A 17356-nucleotide genomic window follows, 5' to 3' on the forward strand; every position below is an offset into this window, starting at 1 on the left:
ACCCAGAGCGGGGCAAAGGGAGCTGGAAGCGGAGGGACTTCCGGGAGGGCGGGAGGAGGCGGGTTGGCCCCAGCAGGGGTAATGGGACCTGTGCCCCTGGGCGGTGGTCTGGGCTGCCGTGTCGGGTGCGTCCCGGGGGGCGTGGGTCCAACTCCAGCGTGTGCCCTGTGCAGTGGTCCGGGCTGGTGTGTGGGGCGCGTCCCTGGGCGGCATGTGCCTGGCTCGGTGGCCCGAGGCAGCGGTCTGGTGTGGGCGCAGCACGTCCCCGTCTCGGCGGTCCCCGTGCTCGGGCGGCGCGAGCGCGCCCGGCGCTCCGGCAGAGGGAGCTGTGCGCCCGGCCCGGCGCACGCACGGCGCCGCCCGCTCCCTCTTGCCGCCGCCGCCGCTGGGCCCGCCCGCCGGGGAGGGGCTCCCGGCCACGGCGACAGCTGCTTCCTGCTTTCCGCACGCCTTCGCCGCCGCGCCGCCGTGGCCGAGAGCTCCTCGCGTGCCGCCGCCCGCTCAGCTCCTGCCCGCGCCCCAGCCTCGCCCCGCAGCAGCCCAGCTCGCTCGCGTCCGCTCCCGGAGCCCGCGCCCCACGCTGCCCCGGCTCACCACGGCCATGCTGTCCTTCCAGTACCCCGACGTGTACCGCGACGAGACCGTCGTGAGTACCAACTGCCCGCGCCCATCGGCTTCCCCGCCGAGCGTGCCGCGCCGGCCGCAGCCCGCAGCTCCTGGCCCCGCAGCCCCTCGCCCCCCGCGTCCCTCCCCTCCCCCTCGGCCTTTGTTTGCGAGAAACGGGCCGGGGGTCGGGCTCCTCCCAAGCCACGGAGCCTCCGGTGGGGGTGGGCACTCTCCGCCTGCTGGCGGCGCAGCTTGGGATGGGCCGCTGCCGGGAGATTTCCTGAAATCAATGGGGTCAAGGGCAGATGCCCAGGTAGGTGGTATCACTGCTTTTTGACTGGAGAAGCTCTTGCGTAAATATGGTGGTAGAAGAAAGAGTGTAAGTGTATAGATGATGTAGAATTTAAACACAAAGCAAACTTTTTAAACTTCCAAATTAAGAATTCTCAGAGTTGAAGTTCATTCATTTGGTTTTACAACGTGTACTGAGCGCTTACCCTGCCCCAGGCCGGCTGGGTGTTGGGGATGCAGAGACAGGACTGTGGAACGCGAAGTGTAGCAGTGCTGATCCAAGTTTTCCTGAACTAGAAAAGGAGTTGATAGGGAGTGAGAGGAGGACTTAGAAGGGAGAGGGGGTGGCCTTTTTTTCAGGATGAGCTTAAGTTTTGCTTCGTGGAGGGGTTAGCCACCATTAACCTCAGCTGTATATGAACTCAGGATGGCTGGTGAGATCCGGTGGGTGGAATTGGGGAGCAAACAGCTCTTTATGTGCGAGTAAACGTTAATTTGGCATCTTAAGAACTGTAGTGCATCCAAATGTTGTAGGCATGATTCTCTTAGGAATAGCCAGATTTCTCAGATTACTTAAAATAGAATCAGATTAAAACTATTTTTGTGTAATACAATTCTATTTTCTTCTGCTTTCTTGGACCCAGTTTATGCCAGATTGCACGTTAAAGCACATCTCACTTTAGGTTAAAGGGTACTGCGGCTTCAGCATAAAGGACATATTGTTTTAAATTAAGACTTCCAAGTGGCACTGATGCATTCATGGTTTCTTTGACCAATGGCCATCTGGTAACCATGTTTTCTCAGTCTGTTCCGCTGCTTGCTTGTTAAATTTACTCCAAGAAGCCCTATTCCTGTGGTTCAAAAGGTTGTTTCCTTTGTGTTTGGGAGTAAAGTGATCCTGCTGGAATGGGAAGAGGACAGAGCAAGTAGGAAGACCTGAGTGCTAACTCTGGTTTTGTCACTCACTAGCAGGATGCCCTGTGGCAGGTCATTTACCTGTTACAGGTCTTCTTTCTCACAAGTGGAATATTTAGGGCTGGCTTGTTTCTACAGTAAAAATACCATCTTTCATTCATTCACATGACAGTCTAGCCCTGCAGGGTGCTAGACTTCAGTAATGGGAAGACATGGGAATATCTCAGTTCGGGTCTTGAGGATCTTTGAGTTTATAGGATTGATAAAAATGTAAACAATTGCCCATTATGTGGTTTGTTAAGTGCACTTTCAGATTTGTACTGTTTTGTGTAGTGGGTTTTTTTGGGTGGAGGAGGGTTGCTTCTCACTTTATTTTTCCTTATTTGTGTTACCAGAATCCTATGGTTTATTTACTTATGTTTAATAGTTCTTGAAAGGGTTAAGTGAGGGTTTCATGAAGACACCAAATAGATTATGAATAATTAATTCAAAAGAGTATATATACTGTACCATGAATTTTAATACTCTCCAGTTCCTTCTTTCCAAAGAACTCATAACCCTAAGCCTCATGGACAAGGGAAGGTGGCTGTGGCCCCGGCTGGTGTGTGGGTCCCACAGTGTACTCAGCCCAGCCCTGATAGTCTACATGGGGTATCTTTTTCCTGTGACAAGAGTCCTGATTACTAAGCTCTAGGCTGGACATAGCATTTCCCCAAGTTATAGCCTTGACTTCTAGGATGGGTTTATTTCTGTCCAGCGGGTACTAGGGATTGCTGTAGCTCTCTGTCTCTCTCGCTTGAACATCTTTCAGCCACATACTGGGCCGTCTCCTGCTGCAGTGTGAGGTTGGAGTGTGCAGTCCTTTTTGGTGGATTTCTGCTCATGAGCAGAAATGTGGAAACCGTGACACTTCCTGGGTAATGCCATTGCCCAATCCGTGGTACAGGCTTGGTACAGGCATTAGGAGGGTGTGTAGGGTGAGTGGGGAACACAGGAGGATGGGACTAATTTCTATCAGGAGCAGAAGATAATATGTGAGTTGAACCTGGAAGTTGGCCAGTTGGATAAGGTAGAAAGGACATTCCTAGCCCTATGACTAAAATAAAGCCATCGTTATGTGGGGCTGTATGGTCATGAAATTGCATGTTTGTAGGACGGCAGGAAGGCCATTGTGAACAGAGCGTCCATGGATGGACAAGCTTGGATGGAGTTTGAGAAATAAGAGCGGGGCAGGTTTCATGGGCTCTGCCTGTTGTGTGTACAAGAGTCTACATTTTGTCCCGAAGGCAACAGGCACGTTGTTGAACCATACGAGTAAAATATTGAATGGCAACAGTGGCCTGTCTGGGCTCTCGTTTTCGAGCTCTTGGGGAGGGGAGGAATGACTTGCAAACTTAAATGAGGAATTAGATGCTGCATAACTTGAATTCAGGGCTATGCCACCGCCCTATTTAGGATATGGTATGGTGAAAGAAATAGGGGGAGGGGCTGCTTGGCTGCTGGGGTTGTCGTTGGGATTGTCTGGGGGAGCTCTCATCCTGGTTGCTAATGTCCGCTCAGTAACTGACCTCCGTCTGGTTTAGATGACAACACTGGTTCTGAGTAGCTGAGGCCGCTTCCTCGGTGGAAAACGCCGTTCAGGAGCAGTATGCTGTAGGACACATTGGGTTCTGAGTCAGGGTCCAGCTGTCCACCTGCCAGTTTGCACCTGACCCGGCTCATTGGCAAGAGGTCAAGTACACAGGCTTTGGGGTTGGCTCGGAGTGGGTCACAGTCCTACCTTATTAGCCATCTGAGCTTTATCAATTGCTGTCGCTCTCTCCAGCTTCCGTTTCCTCACCTGGGAAATGAGGGAAAATGTGTCCTCGCAGTGAGGACACATGAGGTAATGTGGCTGTCATCTGTGGCGCAGTGGTTAGCTCACAGGGGTCTCTGAGCAAACAGCAGATATGTGGCCTTTACTCTTACTAAGCTCTCTGAATAGCATCCCATAATCTGTAAAATAGGAATATTTAAAACATTGGGCACAACAGTGTGGATATTCAGTAAAGGTTTATTGCTTTGGGCTTTTAGCACTTGGCAACACCTTCACTTAGTCATAAAACTATCACAGTCTCCAGTTAATCTTTTCTGCTTCCTTTTGAAAAGTTAAGTCTCTGGATGTGTCATAGTTTTAGGAACACATTTCACGTGTCTGGTCTGTCCCCTCTGAGGAATATTTGGGGGAAGGCTGTTGGCAGATTGTTTTTAGTCCCAGCTCTGGTTCTGAACTCGGTATGGCCCTGGGCGTGTTGCCCAACCTTGTTCCTGCCGTGCCTCGCTCCTAAAAATGTTGATTTGGAAGGTCCTTTACTACCTGGTTTCTTATTGTCAGGAAAAGGAAGGTTGTTGTTATAAGCATAATTTATAACCACTTCAAGGTGTGTAAAATGTAAAAGCCTTGAGGATGAGAAGATTAATAGCTTTCATTCAATTGTGACAGCTAAAATGTAGAGGCCTTCGGTAAGGATTGAAAATTGGTGTGTGTGTTTTCCCCCCGAAAATTGATGATTTTATGAAGACTCCTCAGGAGAGGTTTTAGCCTGGCTTTATGTCCCTTGCACTTGTCAGTCAAGGTTTGATGAGAGCAGGTCCCGGGTGTTCCACCTTAACTGCCCATCCTTCCAGGTGTCATTTCCCCAGGTGTGCCCCCCCCCCCCCCTCCGCTTCCCAGTGGAGGAGGACAGGTGCAGACCCTTTGCATCCTGATGGCCTGGGCTTTTATGCTCAGGGAGATTCTTCTCAATTGGCAGCAGCCGCACTGGAACTTTGACCAGAAGTAGAAACAGCAGGTTTTCCTCTTCCAGGAGAGTGTCTGCTTTCCTTAGGGAATAGCTCCTACCGTCTGGGAGCAAGAAGACCGATTAAAAATTCATCTGAGATGGTGGGGGTCTTCCCGACAACCTTCTAGGAGAAGCCTTATCCGGAATGTTGGCGTTGTTCAGAGACTTGATCGGAAAGACGTTGTCAATGGCGTTTCGGTTATCTAGATTAATCCGGGTTGTCTGATGTGGGAGGTTTTGTAACGATTTTTGCCTTTGCAAAATGTCTTTAGGCATTATTACCTGAGGAGGGGTGACTCCAGGTGGCTGCTCTAGACTGGGACTGTCTCTGAGGCCAGGCCCAGGAATCCGGGCTTCGCAGAAGGCCCCTAGGTTGTTCTGAGGATCAGCCCCCAGGGGAGCTCCCAAAGGCTGCCCCTCCGCCAGGCCCTGCTTACACTAAGCAGTTTTATTTCTATCAGGGTAGTTTGCCTCCTTTTATAAACAGTAAAAGAAAGCATTTCATAACAATACACAAAAGGGAAGGAAGGCTTCAGTTTGGAAGTGCTCCTTCATTGCATTTAAGTGAGCGTTTTCAATTAGAATCAGCTGATGTCAATTAGAGTCATTATGACTACACATTAAGTTTCTTGTTGGCAGTTCAGACAGCAAAGCAAAGTGATCGTATTACATATTGTAGGGAGATTTCTAATCGTGAGCAAGCTTAGTGAGAACAGGGCCATAAGCACGTGGCCGGGCCCTCTGTCATCCCCGCTGCATTGTGTGATTCTGTGTAGTGCCACTGACAGCACGTTTCGGGTTTCTTTAGCACAGCACCAGGCCTTGGCTCGGTGTACAGACAGAGCTGCTGCCTATCCTGACCTTTCCTCTTTCTTCCCTCTCCAGTAAAACATTCCTTTCATGAAGGGTGGCTTGACACCTTTGAGAACCTGCCAACTCTTGTTCATGTGGCACTTTGGGCACACGCAGTTGCCAGTGAGCCAGTCGGGTGCTTTTGTCTGTCCCTTTCCTCTCTCTCCATTACATTCAGAAAATACTAATTTAGTTGGGGATAGACACTAATTACCTACTAACACATTTTGTCTTTTGCAGGTGCAGGATTATCATGGGCATAAAATTTCTGACCCTTATGCTTGGCTTGAAGACCCAGACAGTGAGCAGACAAAGGTAATCGGGGCTTACAATTAGTTTCGACAACCTTAGTGGCTAGCTAGCACCAAACTGTCGGCATTGGTAACCAGGGCTATTCCTTCCCGCACTTCCTGCTGGGGTATGGTGGATGGGTGAATACACTTGTAAGTACTACCACTTTGTGTCAAATGATTCATGAGAAAAGTTGAAAGCACTTTCAGCCCCAGAGAAGATCAAGTAACTGTTTTTGCATAATGTTTATGGTTTATAGTGACACCAATGAACCAGCTATTTGAAATGAAAATATTAGAAAGAAAACTGATTAAAAAAAAAAAAAGAAAACAATTGCCTAACACATTTTTCCCCCTAAAGAGAGAAAATCTTATAATTGAACAAGTATCGGGTCTTAAAAACTTAAGTGCTGACTTTACATTACTTACTGATTTTAATGCAACAACAACAAATGAATGAAAAGTAAAATAGTAAATCTTATATTTTATAGAAATAAGGGATGAAGGAGAGAATTTTCTGCTTTGTCTAAAAACATAAAGCTTTTTTATTATTTTGGAGAAACACGTAGTATTTTGAGTTGAAGTCTCATTTCATTAAAAAGCTACCTCTAAGTGCTACATCCCTCAGGTATTTTTTCTTCCTTCAAGTGCCCAGGACTTGGCCCTTGGGACTCCTCATTTACATATACTGTGTGTGGTTAAGTTCGCCTGGGTGAGGGAAGAGTGTTTCTTAGTCCACTTCAAGTTCTTTGACTCTTATTTATAACCGTATTTACATATTAATACATAAGAATATAGTCACAGTTTCTAATATGCTCACCATTCCAGAAGTTTACCTGAGCTTCTTTAGAATCCCACAATATTTACCGTTTTTTTCAACAACAACGGAAAATGTTAAATGCACTCTGAAGTTTTGCAGACCAGCTTCCGAAAAGCCTACGTCTTCGTACCCCCTGTATTTGTGGTCCCTTGATGCCGAACTCAGACTTCCAAGGCCGTTCAGATTTGTCAGGAAAATACTCACTCCTGATGTGGCTCTGGCAATGGGATTGGGTTCCTCCCCTTACACAGCTCCTGGTCGGGGTGGGGGCAGGGGGAAGGAGGAGCGCTTGACGGGCAAAGGAGTGGGGTTAGCTGGGCAAGATAATCTGTGGAAGAGGAAAAGTAGAGGAAGGAAGAGGTTGCTCCTACTCGAGTAAATACCACATCATCTCTTTCTTTTTCCTTCATTTCCATGTGCTCTCTCACCTGCCTTCTTTTTTGCCACCCTCACATATTCTTTCTGGCATTTATTTTCTCCTGGTACAAATGGTGGCAAGAGACCACAAGATATCGGAGGAGCTACCAGTAAGACAGGACTGCAGAAACAACTGCAGCTTCTTCCCTATCTCTTGTCCTTAAAGTAAGCACAGCACTGTTTTTGAGACTTTGCAATGGTTTTTACTTCTATCTAGTAGAGGCCCGATGCACGAAGATTTGTGCAATAGGCCTTCCTTCCTCTGGCACCCGGGACCCAGGCCTTCGCTCCGGCCGCAGCGGAGAAGCCAAGCCTCGAGGCTTCTCCACTCCTACCACAGCGAGGCTTGGCTTCTCCACTCCTGCCACAGCGAGGCTTGGCTTCTCCACTCCGGCCGCAGCAGAGAAGCCAAGCCTCTTCAGTCTTCAGTCGTCTTCAGTCTTCGCGCCACGCCTGCATATGCAAATTAGCCCTCCATCTTTGTTGGGTTAATTTGCATACTCCTGATTGGCTGGTGGGCATCGTGGAGGTATGGTCAATTTGCATATTTCTCTTTTATTAGTGTAGATAATCCTCCTTCTCTCCCTTTCCTGGGTGAGAATGGTATTTGGACTTTTTCCTTTTTCTTTTATGAAACACTGGGTTATCACGCTGGGTGGGTAGAGATTTCCAGATGAGAAACAGATGGGTATCTTGAGGAGCAGGCGGAGGCTCTACCTCGGCAGGGAAGGCTAGGAGGAGAGGGAGCAGATGTGGGACTGCCTCCTCACCTGGAACCTGCCACAGGCTGCCTTGATGGTCCAGCATTGGGCCAAGCTGGGACGGGTTGAGCCTGGGAATGGAGAATCACAGGCAGCGGCATAACCGGTGATGGATGGAGGGCACCCACAAAGGGAGCGAACCTCCTGTGCATCTCCTGGAAAGCCTTCCCCAAGGACTGTCTCTGTGATGAGGTCTCAAGTACAACCTGGATTTCTTCAGTCTTTGATGGTGATGGAGTCATTCAGCAATGTCAGAATAGCCCAGTTTTGGTTTATATGTTAATGAACACACACTTTGCTATTCCTTAATTAATAATGGCTGGTCCTGTGGTTAACAAGCCACTTATTAGTAGATGAGACCTGGGTAATTAGCGATTTTACAGTCAACCTTTGATGGAACTAATGAGTATACACTGTTATTTTTGCGGTGTATGTTATCGGATGCTTACTGAGTGCCAGGCACTTCACTGGTAGCTTTGCCTGCTCTATCTCATTTCATTCTCAAACTCGTTAAAATAGATCTCTTTATTTTTCCCATCTTACAAATGAAGAAGTTGAGTTACTGAGTGGTATGTCCAAGGTCAGTCAGCGAGTAAGTGTAGAACTGGTATTGGAACCCAGGTAGCCCAAGTTGTTTTCAACTTTAGATTTAAGAAGAGGACTTGGGGTGTAATAGTTTTGGGAGTACAAGCGGTAGAAACATTCATGCCCTGGGACGTGACAGGTCCTCCAGTGTGGGCTCACCTGCCCACACCTGCCAGCCTGTTCCGCTGCGAACCTCAGGTGTCAGAGAGCCGTGCAAGCTCATCTTTCCCTCGGTATCCTCCAAGCACACCTTTCTCACTTCTCTGTGAACAGGCTTGTTATTCACAAAAGCTAATATGTCATCTGGGACCTGATGAGTTGAGTTTGGGTCTCAGACTGAAAAGGTAGGGTATATTTTTCTAATGAGCAGAAGAGCAGCACGGGCATTTTCTACTCATAGTTATTTGCATGTACAAAAAGGTGCCTTAGCCATATACCTTCAGGTAAAGAGGAGAATCTTCACATTGCTTCCAAAATAAAGAAAAAGCTACTTGTTGTATTTATACTATAGCCCTTTACACTAAGATCTGAAATGCTATCAGTAGTTCTTTGATTTAATCCATAATTAATACGGGTTATCCAATTCTGACAGTGCCTGGCATGTAAGGCTTTATCCTTTGAAAAGGAATATCAGAGCAGACTTGTAACTTAGAAAATTCTCTATAGCGAGGGTGGGGGAGTTGAATCTGGATGAATCCTATCAAGCTTCCAAAGCCCATATAACGATATTTTATAGCAAATGTTCCAGATTGTGGAAGATCCTACACAACTTATTTGATTCTTTGGAATAAATTCAACCTTGATATGAAAACTTAATCAGAGATGCTTTGTAAAGAGGAAAGAGTAGACCCACTCTGCTCAGTAGATATATAATGCCAGCCACATATAATTTTCCTTGTAGCCACATTTTAAAAAGTAACAAGAAACAGGTGCAAATAATTGTAATATACTTATTTAACCTAGTACAGTTGGCCCTTGAACATTGCAGGAGTTAGTTGTGCCAACCCCTGAGCAGTTCAAAATCTATGAATAACTTTTGATCCTTGGGGGTTGGATCTAGGACCCCCTACCCTTCCAAACTGCAGATTCCAAACTATGGATTGAAAATACTGTTTTCGGTCCTCGGTTGGTTGAATCTGAGAATGGAAAACCCGTGATACAGAGGGTGACTGTATATTTATTGAAAAAAAAGTCACGTATGAATGGACCCATGCAGTTCAAATTTGTGTTGTTGAAGAGCCAGCTGCATACTCAAAATATTAACATCTTAACATGTAGTTAATATAAAGTACTAAGATATTTTACAGTCCTTTTTCAAACTAAATTTTGAAATCCGGTGTATGTTTTACACTCATACCACCTATCAATTCAGACCAGCCACAGCTGCTCAAATAGCTTCATGTGGCTAAAAAGAAAATCTAAAACCCTAACTTGGAATAATGGTGCTTTAACAAGATGACATCTCAATCAAAACAACAACCTAAACATTTGACTTGACTGTCTTTGTCACCACTATTTTTATGTTTGCAAAGCTTTGACCAGTGCAATAAAAAATAAACCAACATATGGACAGCAAAAATAAAACGATCATTCATTGTAGATTATGTAATTGTTTATCTAGGCAACCTAATATTTCCAACTTAAAATTTAGTAGAATTAATTAGTTCAATAGCGTGAATATGTGCAAAGTAAATATAACATCAGTGGCACTCATATATACTGTCAATAATGAAAAATTAGACCTGTCTGATAGCAACAGCAAAAAGCAAATACTATGGAATGAAGAAGAGATTTCAAGTCTACTGGGACAGGACTGTCATGGCTGCTCTATGGAGGTCTAGCAAAGGGCCAGTTGGGGGCATTATTTATAGTGAAACATTAGAAATGATGCCCATTTCCAGCAATAGTGTAGTATTTGAGCAGAATATGGTGAATCTGCTTGGTGAAATCATATGTGCAGTTGTGAAAATGTTGGGCTATACAGATTGCTTACTAAGATGAAAAAGTGCTTCTGATAGAATATTAAGTGGGAGGAGGATACAAGATTGCAGTGCTCCAAATGATTAGAACTTTAAAAGCGATCTTTGTAAAAACAATTCTAGGAGAATTTATGTGGAAATACAAACTAAAGAACAAAGCTAAGATAAAGGGAACGCTCTGGTTTCAAAGCACTTTAGGTATCTCTTAACTATTACATATTCTTGAAGTGTCTGAACTGTAGAGAGATTCCACTGGTGTGAAGTGGGAAGTTTCAGCAGGAGGGGCCAGTGAGGGAGGTTTGCAGTCATTACAATGCCTTGAAGACTGGATAGGCAGATCCAACAGGCAGTTAGCCCATACTTCTCATTCAACAGGCATTTCCAGTGCGTCCTTTGCAGATCGTAGGAGGAAGTTTGTAGTGTCCTGTTGTACCCCAATATTTTGACACTGAGGTAATTTGAGCCTCCATTAACAAGACTGCCCCATAAGTGGGTGGTTGACTTCCTAATCTTTAACTTCCTAAAATTTCCCTCTAGTTTCCTGTCTCAAACAAGTGAGCGAACTCCAAAGTCCACACTCTGCCTCAGCTCTTTTTTCTTCTCTCAGTCAGTCTCCAGGCCCCTTCAGGGGTGCCCCGTTCAGATCTTATGTCAGATCTTGCCCCGGGCCATCTCCCTCTTTCCCTCTGCCTGTCCACAGGCCACTCCGCATGCCCCTCCATGTAGCTGGAGCTCCCCTCCTCTGTCACCGCTCCCAGTAACATCTCCCATCCAGATAAGTCGTTCTCTTCGTGATCAGCAGTGGCCCAGTGGCCAAATGCAGAGACTTTAAAATCGTCCTGTGATCTTCCCAGCGTAGATGATCACGGGGCCAGGGGAATCGTAGGGACTTTTGTCCCTGCCGACTCTCGGGCCTTTGGAGTTGCTTACTTTACTTTCCTCACGGAGGCGGCAGTTCACTGACAGGTCGCAGAGAGCACTAAACGAGTATGTATTTTCCTGGCCCCTCTGCCCATTGCCATGCAGTCGGTCCACACTGCACCACCATTTGCTGTCCTTCTTGCCAGTGATAAATTCTCTTGATATCATGGGGCTTGGTTTTGCAGTCCACCTGGAAGCAACGTTCTTGCTTCCTCTTGAGGAGTCTCCCCATCTTCCTATTTTTTTTTTTTTTTTTTTGTAGTTTCAGTTTCAAAGTTGAATATTCCAGAATTTGTTACTGAGTTACTGAAGGGGAGATACAGAGAGAAGAATGTATACGTTTCAGAGGATAACTGCCTTAATTGTAACTAATTGCTAAGTCTGATTTTCACAGAAACTGTCCTGGGGCTTTGATGCAGGAGGGAACCAACTGTAGAATATTAGCTGCATGTATGGAATGACTAATTTTTTTTTTTTTCTCCCTGAGAACGGCCCTGGGAAAAGTGAGAGTAGCAACAGCTTCATTTCCTTTGTGGGTCATGAGAGAAGAACTGATTTAGGGAATCGGCTAAAAACAAAACATTTGTTTTTGTTTATATTCATTCTTTCTAAAAATGTGAAATTACTATTTGTTTCAGAGAGGATCAAGGAATACACAACATGGGTCTTCTTTCCTAGGACATTCTTTGCTCTCCCTTCCCAGATCCCATTTTGGCTGACTGGTTAGGGGTAGGGTAGTCCATGACACCTGATAAGGGGCTAGAGAAATCCTTGTCTTGCAGGGTAGGAAACCTGGAAACTTTACCTTTCTCTTCCCCTGTCCCCACGCTGTTTCCTTCCTTGGCAGGGAAGGTTTAAATCTTAAAGGACTTCTGATCATCTCCAGGATGTTTAGGTAGCCTCAGATTTCTGTATAGGTATTTAATGTCACCGTTTAGGGAGGTCAGCAGCTGTTTTTAGGTATCCTTCCTGACTGTTACGAAATTTTGGTTTTTTGTTTCTTGCTTTTGTTTTCATTCTTTAAGGTCAACCCTAAAAGTGTGTAGTGTGAGGAGTTTCTGCTCAGTTCTGGCACCAGAATGGCCTTCCCTAGGGTGGAACACAGCCAGCATGAGCGGAGCTAAGGGGAGTGAGGGGAGCAAGGGTTCGTCTGTCCAGTTGCATTTACCCAGGGAGCCACTGTGCTGTCAGCTGTAGAACCAGCAGGAGAAAGCTTGTTCCCAGGACTTCATTACCATGAAATTCTAGTTCAGTGTCTCTAAGCCAAAGATAGCAGATACAACCTCGGGACTGAGGAATACCTTCATTCAAAGTATAAGAGGCTGGTGTGGTGTATGATGTTCTCTGAAGACTGTAAGACAAACTGTGAATATCCATTTTGTGAATAGTTCCTTCATCCTGTGAGCTTTGCAGGCATTTGGGATGGTATTTCTGTTGAGAGGCAGGGTGAAGGACTAGAGTATTTTCCAGGTGGGACCAGAAGTCAGAACACACAAATCGTAGCCCTTGGTCCTTCATGTTCTTGTTCAGTGAGCATAGTAAGCGACACTACTTGGATGCATTTTCTTCATCTGTAAAACGCCTGTAATCATACTCGGTTCATCTAGCTCCAAGGTGTTAAGGACGCCCAACTGAGCAAAGGCATATAAAGATTCCTGTGCTATGGTGTGTACAAACAATAGTGCTCTTGGGCACCCCTGCTTACATGTATTGGGATATAGACCTTCAGGCTCTAGTCCTCCAATTGCTTCATGAGAATGTTGAACTTTAAAGACTTAATTTTCATCCATGAAACTAAGCAGGATTTTCCTTTTGAATTCTAGAGGTTTTTTTTACAAAAAGACTTACATTCTGAGTACTGGTTTGTTTTTTTAATGGACCTATGACTTCTGAGTGTCGTTTCATTGTTCCCAGGCATGATGACTAAACTAGGCCAGGAGTACCTTAAAGCTGTGTGGTCGCGTTACTTTTAATTGCTGCCTTCTGAACCCCATTGGCAAGGCTGTGAGACGCCCATTAATGTTTCATTAAGGACCTGGATCATCATCCCTTCTCTAGTGGAATCGGGAAATGCTTTAGGTAAATATATTACCCCGTATTATTTCTATCTTCAAGACATCTGAGGTCTTAAATGTCTCACCAGCACCAATGGAAATGTTTGGCCTTATTATAGTTTGTAAACAGACTTCTCATAAATCCACAGTTGAAATACGTGTTTAGGGAACAACTTATCTTTTGATCTGTGGATGAGATAATTGTCCAAAGTATGAGGGCGTTACTGGTACTGGGCCAGCTTTTTTTAAGCACTGCTTTCTTCTTCCTCTTTCTGTCTCCTCTTCTTGCCTTCTGCAATAAGGTTTCTGATGTAAGCAGTAGACGCTGACTGTGGCCAAGTTAGACACACAGGCAATTTACGACAGGCATAGGCAGCCAGCTCCAGGGACAGACTGAAGGGACCAGGCGTGGAGCAGGCAGGAACCAGATAGTTTTAGCGCTGCAGGGCAGGAACTGCACTTTTCATCCGGCACTGCGAATGGCATGAGTGATCTCCAGTCATTCAACCCTCTGCCACTTGTTCAAGTGACTGTGCTCCAGGGAGGGAGTTTCGATCGCCGAGCTCCAGACGACTGCTCACCCCTTGGCTGTTCTGCCGGGAATAAGAAAAGATTTGGTAGAAGCCGAAACCGGTTTGGCTCAGTGGATAGAGTGTCGGTCTGCGGACTGGAGGGTCCCGGGTTCGATTCCGGTCAAGGTTGCGGGCACATCCCCAGTGGGGGGTGTGCAGGAGGCAGCTGATCGATGTTTCTCTCTCATCGATGTTTCTAGCTCTCTATCCCTCTCCCTTCCTCTCTGTAAAATATCAATAAAATATATTTAAAAAAAAAAAAAAAGAAAAGATTTGGTAGAAGCCCCAAGGACCCTCTTTGCGTTCTGTCTGTAGGACAACTACTGGAGTTACCATCCCGCTAAGGAGGGAGGACACCGGGGAAGGAGAGTGGATGCTGGCCACCCCACATGCCGCAGTTCCACTGGCTTCATCCTCTCTTCCTTCTCTGTGTGTGCTTGGTCTCTCCCTCTCTTCCCCTGCCCTAAGTTTAGCTGTGTGCCCACTGAGAATTCAGTTAAATGGGAGAGAGGGCAGAAAAGAAGGGATACACTGTCATAGGCAAGACAGATGTGGCCGATGCCAACATGGAGTTCAATACTAGCCCAGGAGGACCAGATTGGAGATGGGCAAGCCACTTAACCTTTGAGCTGCCAGAGGTCAGTGCCGAAAGGAGGCGGAGCCACACCTTAGCTAGAAGCGAGGTATGTGGCCTTGTTTGCTCACCATCAGTTTAGGGAAGCAGACCCTAAACCACCGATTTACTGCTAAAGTGCTGGTGTACATTTAGCATCGATACTTTCCCTGTAGGCAGCTGCTCAGCTTTGGTTTCAGTCACCTACCGTTTCTGAGAAGTGCTGGTATCAGGTATGGTATCTTTGGGAAGAACTAACAATTAAAGAACTGAGATCACTCTGACTTCTCCCAGGCTCTTTCGTTTCTGTTCTTCCTCTGTACTTAGGTACCTACAATCCACTCACCAGCCCATTCCACCACGTCCAGGGGAGAAAGCACTCGGTCCTAGAAATCACCTAGCCACTGTTAAGCATTTCCCAGCTGTACTCCTGGAGCATCTAATTTCAGTAGGAATCTCTGTTTCCCAAGCACCCCACCAGGTAATTCTGAAGGTCCAGGAAGCTTGGGAAACCTGCCCTAGAGAATGCTTAGAGATGATTAGGGCCAGATAATCACACCTTTGATTATTACGAGGCCCACTTTCAAGGAGCTGGAGTTTTAGTAGACGCCTCACTGTTGTTTACAGCATCTTTGTAAATTGGGGGCGGGGAGACCGTGTTTGTGGCTCTTAATTTTTCTCCTGGGGGAAACCAAAGCTTATGCCATAATAAAGGCATCCTGGACTCTTCTGTATAATATTGGTGCTCTGACTGTTGGAAACTGATAGCTTTCTCATTAGCTTTAGCTATAGAAAGACAGGTTTGAGTCTTAGCTCTAGAATTTACTAGATGTGTGACTTGGTCATGGTGTTTAACCTCTCTAGGTTTCAGTTTTCTGATTTATAATTTGGAGAAAACTCTGTGATTTTGGTGAAAATTAAGTGATAGTGTTTTTGAACAATGCAGCTCAGTGGTAGATACAAGTAAGTGCTTACTAAATGCATGCCATTGCATTTATTATTGAACAGTTCAAATAGCATGGAAATTTTCTGTTGAATAATTGAGAGACCTCATCTGTTGAGCTATCTGATGAAAATTATTTTATTGCAATTTTGGGCTCTTTTCCCCTACTTTCTTTCATGGTTATTGCTCTGTTCAGATCTTCTTTCTTTTTGGATCAATTTAGTCATTTGTATTTCCTAGAAGATGGTCTGTATCATTGGGATTTTAAAATTTACTAGCAGAGGTTATGCGTCGTATTCTTTAATTATAAGAAACTTTACTCTCCACATCTGTAGTTATATTCTTTATTGCCTCTAATTTTGAGTTGCCCGTAACTTCTTTCCCCTTTTTTTAATTAGTTTAACCAGAGCTTTGGTAGAATGTGTGGAGTTTTTTCTTCCTTTTTAAAAAAGCAGCACTTATTTCTAGGACTTTGAAGTTACGCTCCTTTACTTTTCTCATTCATTTTTTTTTTCTTCTGTTGCTTTAAAATTGTTTTGTTTGAACGTTTACTTTAATGTCACAATTTCTCATTTACGGATAAAGCGCCTTTTTCGGGATTCCCCAGCCAACTTCTGGTCGATTCCACCTCTCCCAGCCTGCTCCTGTCCAGCCAGCCTCTCCTTGCTCACAGACTGCACGATTCCTACAGGAGCTGTATTAGGCAGGACTCGGTGAGCGGTGCCTGAACCCCGACCCAGCTCACACTAGCTCATAGAAAAGCACTGTGAGTGGCTCACAGAATGGATGACCACGGTGTACGTGCCTTTGGGCACAGCCTGATCCAGGAGTGCACGTGGTATTTCTGTCTCTCTTTGTTTCTTAGGTCGTCTGATTTTCTCTGATGGTTTTTTTTCCCCAGCATCCTCCTGAGTGGTGGGGAAGGATCCCGTCCTATGGCCCCAAACCTCATAAAGTGACTTAACTTCTATCTCCCAGTGTTTATCCGTGGCCCTGCACAGCATCCTGGTTGCTTTGCCTGGGTTCACAACGACTTTACTGACTGCTGCCGATAGGGAAGAGTGGAGGAAAGACTCTGCTTATGAAAATGAACAGGGCTTACTTATATAGAAGATGTAGAAAGAAGTTATCACAGTGGTCTTTTCTTGTTTTTCTATATATTCTTGTTCTAATTGGGATTCCCTCATTGGTACACAGGAATTAACTTAGGAGAGGCTGCGTATGTGTTTAACTTCTTCATGATTGGGTTTTTTAGTTAGGTTTGGATTTGGGTTTCTGGTCGGTATTACAGACACTGAAGAACAGAGCTGGTGGGGCTGAGGTTTCAGCTTAGAATGAGCTCCCTGCTAGTGACTAGATTTGAGAACAAGGCTGAATCTCAGGTCAGAATTTGGTTGACAGTAAGTAATAGCCCCAGTGAGGGGACTGGTTTGCCCAGATGGGGACAGGCAAGACGGTGGAAAGACACCTGGTCTGCTAAGCATGTCAGCTGGGAGCTCCGGGAGCTTCCCTTACCTGGGAGCAGGTGTTCTCGGAAAGCAGACACTCCGGGGTTTTGAAGTTAAAAGACAAGCCTAATGAATTCCAGATTTCACAGATTGAAGTCGGTACTTCTCCCCTTTGGAAATGAGTCGGGGGTGGGGGTACGGTGTGAGGCCAGGGAGAGAAAGGCACCTCGCTTAGGTGGGGTTAATGGCATTGCAGTTACAGTGCTGCGTGGGCTTTAAGGGTTCCTTTGTTGTGTGGGGACTGCTGGTTTTTAAAATGGTCAGTGAGAACTGGAAAACAAGGGGCACTCTCTTCTCTTTGAAGTAGTGAGTCCTCATATTAGTCTTATAACATGCATTATCCTATCTGTAGTCTCAGTTTCTGTAGAAACTGCGCGGCCCTCCTGGCCCTGGGTCCTGCAGCCGCA

At 45.8% G+C, this 17356-nt stretch overlaps 1 protein-coding gene across 1 annotated transcript in view; it reads left to right on the forward strand.

Annotated features, from left to right (window-relative positions):
- Positions 1 to 394: 394 nt before the first annotated feature.
- The window catches only part of PREP (prolyl endopeptidase), a 111895-nt gene continuing 94933 nt past the window's right edge, over positions 395 to 17356 (forward strand). The window contains exons 1-2 of the mRNA XM_080664279.1: positions 395 to 646; positions 5727 to 5801. Coding sequence (XP_080520405.1) covers positions 602 to 646; positions 5727 to 5801 — 120 coding nt within the window. The 5' untranslated portion in view covers positions 395 to 601. The remainder of the gene's footprint in view (positions 647 to 5726; positions 5802 to 17356) is intronic.

This window comes from Plecotus auritus (genome assembly GCF_963455305.1).
Source record: "Plecotus auritus genome assembly, chromosome: 4".
Classification (NCBI taxonomy): Eukaryota; Metazoa; Chordata; class Mammalia; order Chiroptera; family Vespertilionidae; genus Plecotus; species Plecotus auritus.